This window comes from Embiotoca jacksoni, unplaced genomic scaffold (assembly GCF_022577435.1).
Source record: "Embiotoca jacksoni isolate LCO1_2020_lvr unplaced genomic scaffold, fEmbJac1.0.p SCAF_100, whole genome shotgun sequence".
Taxonomy (NCBI): domain Eukaryota; kingdom Metazoa; phylum Chordata; class Actinopteri; family Embiotocidae; genus Embiotoca; species Embiotoca jacksoni.
The window spans coordinates 696,733-699,232 of NW_027185231.1; the positions used below are offsets into that span (position 1 = coordinate 696,733).

At 48.8% G+C, this 2,500-nt stretch overlaps 1 protein-coding gene across 1 annotated transcript in view; it reads left to right on the forward strand.

Annotated features, from left to right (window-relative positions):
• Positions 1 to 48: 48 nt before the first annotated feature.
• LOC138212688 (transcription factor COE3-like) overlaps positions 49 to 2,500 on the forward strand; it is a gene marked incomplete at its 3' end in the record, with an annotated part of 38,325 nt that continues 35,873 nt past the window's right edge. The window contains exon 1 of the mRNA XM_069173182.1: positions 49 to 800. Within this exon, the coding sequence (XP_069029283.1) occupies positions 667 to 800 (134 nt within the window). The remainder of the gene's footprint in view (positions 801 to 2,500) is intronic.

A 2,500-nucleotide genomic window follows, 5' to 3' on the forward strand; every position in this document is an offset into this window, starting at 1 on the left:
GGAGCTCTCCGCCGGGACAGAGGAGCCATAAAGAGCCGGGAAGGGAGGGGATGAGATTTCTCGCTGCCCAATCCCCCTGTTCCCGCGGGAGCCGCAGCCTTCCTCGGTCCGTCCCTCCCTCTTGTTTGCTAATCATTTCATTTTACTCCTTTTTGAAGCGCTGGCGTGTTTTTTTTATCCCACTTTTCATTTCTCCACAATCCGCAACGGCTCGCCTCCCTCTGATCCCGGCTCTACCCGCTCCGTCCTCCCGGCGTCAGGCTCTCCGGATCCCGGCTGAGCTCCGCTCCGTGCCTCTCCCGGCTCCTCTGAGATGCTCTCCCCGCTCCGCGCGCCTCTCTCCGCCCTCTTTTAACTTCACACAGACCCGGTTTGAAGCCGGTTCTGGGATCTAAAACAAGCCCGGAGAAACCCAGAGGGATCCGGGGCTCTTCTCTGGATCAGGACCCGGTACTTTGGGGAAGCTCGCTGGTGTGTCCCCCACCCCTCCTCCTCCTCCTCCTCCTCCACCTCCTCCTCCTCCTTGTCGCTCCTCTCCTCCACCTTAATCCAGGTGGTCCTTTGGCTTTGTGAGTGGCTGCTACAGGGAGGATTATTCCGCTTCTTCTTCTTCTTCTTCTTCTTTCTTGTTTCTGGTGAAGACAAAGCTCCCAGAAGGACACTTTGATGTTCTCCATCCAGGACAGCCTCCCCCGGGGGGCCCTGACCATGAAGGAGGAGCCGCTCCCCACCGGCATGACCCCGGTCCGCTCCTGGATGCAGGGCGCGGGGATTTTGGACGCCAACACAGCGGCCCAGAGGTAAAGATACCGAAAAACACGCAACTTTTCATGTGTCTGCTACGCGGTGCCAGAACCGGTCCCGTTAGTGGCCCCGTTAGAAAATCGGTGGAGGAGAGTCCGGTTCGTCCTGCAGGAGCCGAGAGAGGCTGACCGCTGCAGGAGGGAAACTTTCCACCGAGTTCAGTCACAGATTCACTTTACATCTAAAAAACACTCCAATAAATCAAAGTGAAGCGGAGGACATCGTGCACGCGCTGCTCGTCACTTCTTATAAGACAGAAAATGTTTGAGTTTCAACTTTCAGTCCAGGAAATGATTTAAATCTCTTCCTCTACAAAAAACAAAACCCGATTAAAAAGTGACGTTTGTTCCGTTTTTAATTTGTTAAAAAGTAAATGAATGTGAATAAAACCAAACTGTCGGGGTTTCCTCCCGCTCTCTCCGCGGACACCGGAGCTGCCACCGCGGAGCGTGCAGCCTCCTCGCGCCGCCTCCCGGCTCCTCTCCGGCGGGGCTCGAGCTCTCCAGCTGACCGCCGCGCGCGAGCTGCAGCGCCGGAGTGTTTTTTTTTTTTTTTCCCGCCTCAGCACGTCTTTTATAAAACAAAAATGTGGATGAAATTGTGTTTCCACGTCTCGATCCGATTATTCATTGAAAGAAATGTGGCACGCGGTCTGGAGCTGCACAAACACGCCGCGCGCTCAGAGCGCAGTGAGGCGGCGGAGCAGCGCGAGCCCCCGGTCTGCTGGTCCCCGGGACTCCGACAGAGTAATTACAGGTTGGAGGATAATTCAAATAATTAATAATCAACTATTCAATTAAATCACCGAGATTCTCTTTGATCACAAACATCAGCTTATAAAAATGTGAAATAAATTTAAAGGATATTTTATTTAGGAAGCAGGACGAGGAGGAAATAAAGGAAGTGGGTCAGAGGTTAAATTAAAGAGCACAAAATAACGTCATGTTTAAACTCCGTGATTGAAACGGCAGACACGGAGCTCATCTCTGATCCTCCCGCAGCAGGACCAAACACAAAGACTTTAAATCCACATAAACTGGAGAAACATCAGCTGTACACTGAAAACAGACACGTGTAATTTTAATAATAAATTATACGTTGCATTTAAAATAAAAATCATCAGATCAGAGTTTTTAAATTCTCTTTTGTTTGTCTGGAAAGTTGTTTTTTTCCTTTAAAATGAGAGTTTAAAAGTGTTGAAGCGCCTGTGAGGCGAGCTGCAGGAAGTCTGACAGAAATCAATGAGAGATTTTCACGTTTAATCACATGAACACAAGCACAGAAAAAAAAATCCATCAGCAGGGAGGTGAAGCTCCACAGAAACACCAGCATCTCCCCGAAACCTGCAGCTGAAAACCTGCAGCCTCCTCCTGCTCCTGCTGCTCCTGCTCCTGCTGCTCCTCCTGCTCCTGCTGCTGCTGCTGCTTTAAACTTTCAAATTCCTCTTCATGATTTTTTTTTAATATGTTTCGGTTCGTTTCTGCAGAAGAAAGTTTAGCTTTAAAATCTGCAACAAACTCTGAACTCCATCTGCTTAAATTAACCTGAATTTAAACATTTTTAAATGAAGCAGAATTTCATGTTTAAATCATTTAATCATCTGATTTTAAATGTCAACTTTATTCCTGAGCTTCAGAGACACGAACAGGAAACGAGAAGGAAACTGAAACGTCCAGAAGATGCAGACGTTAAACGT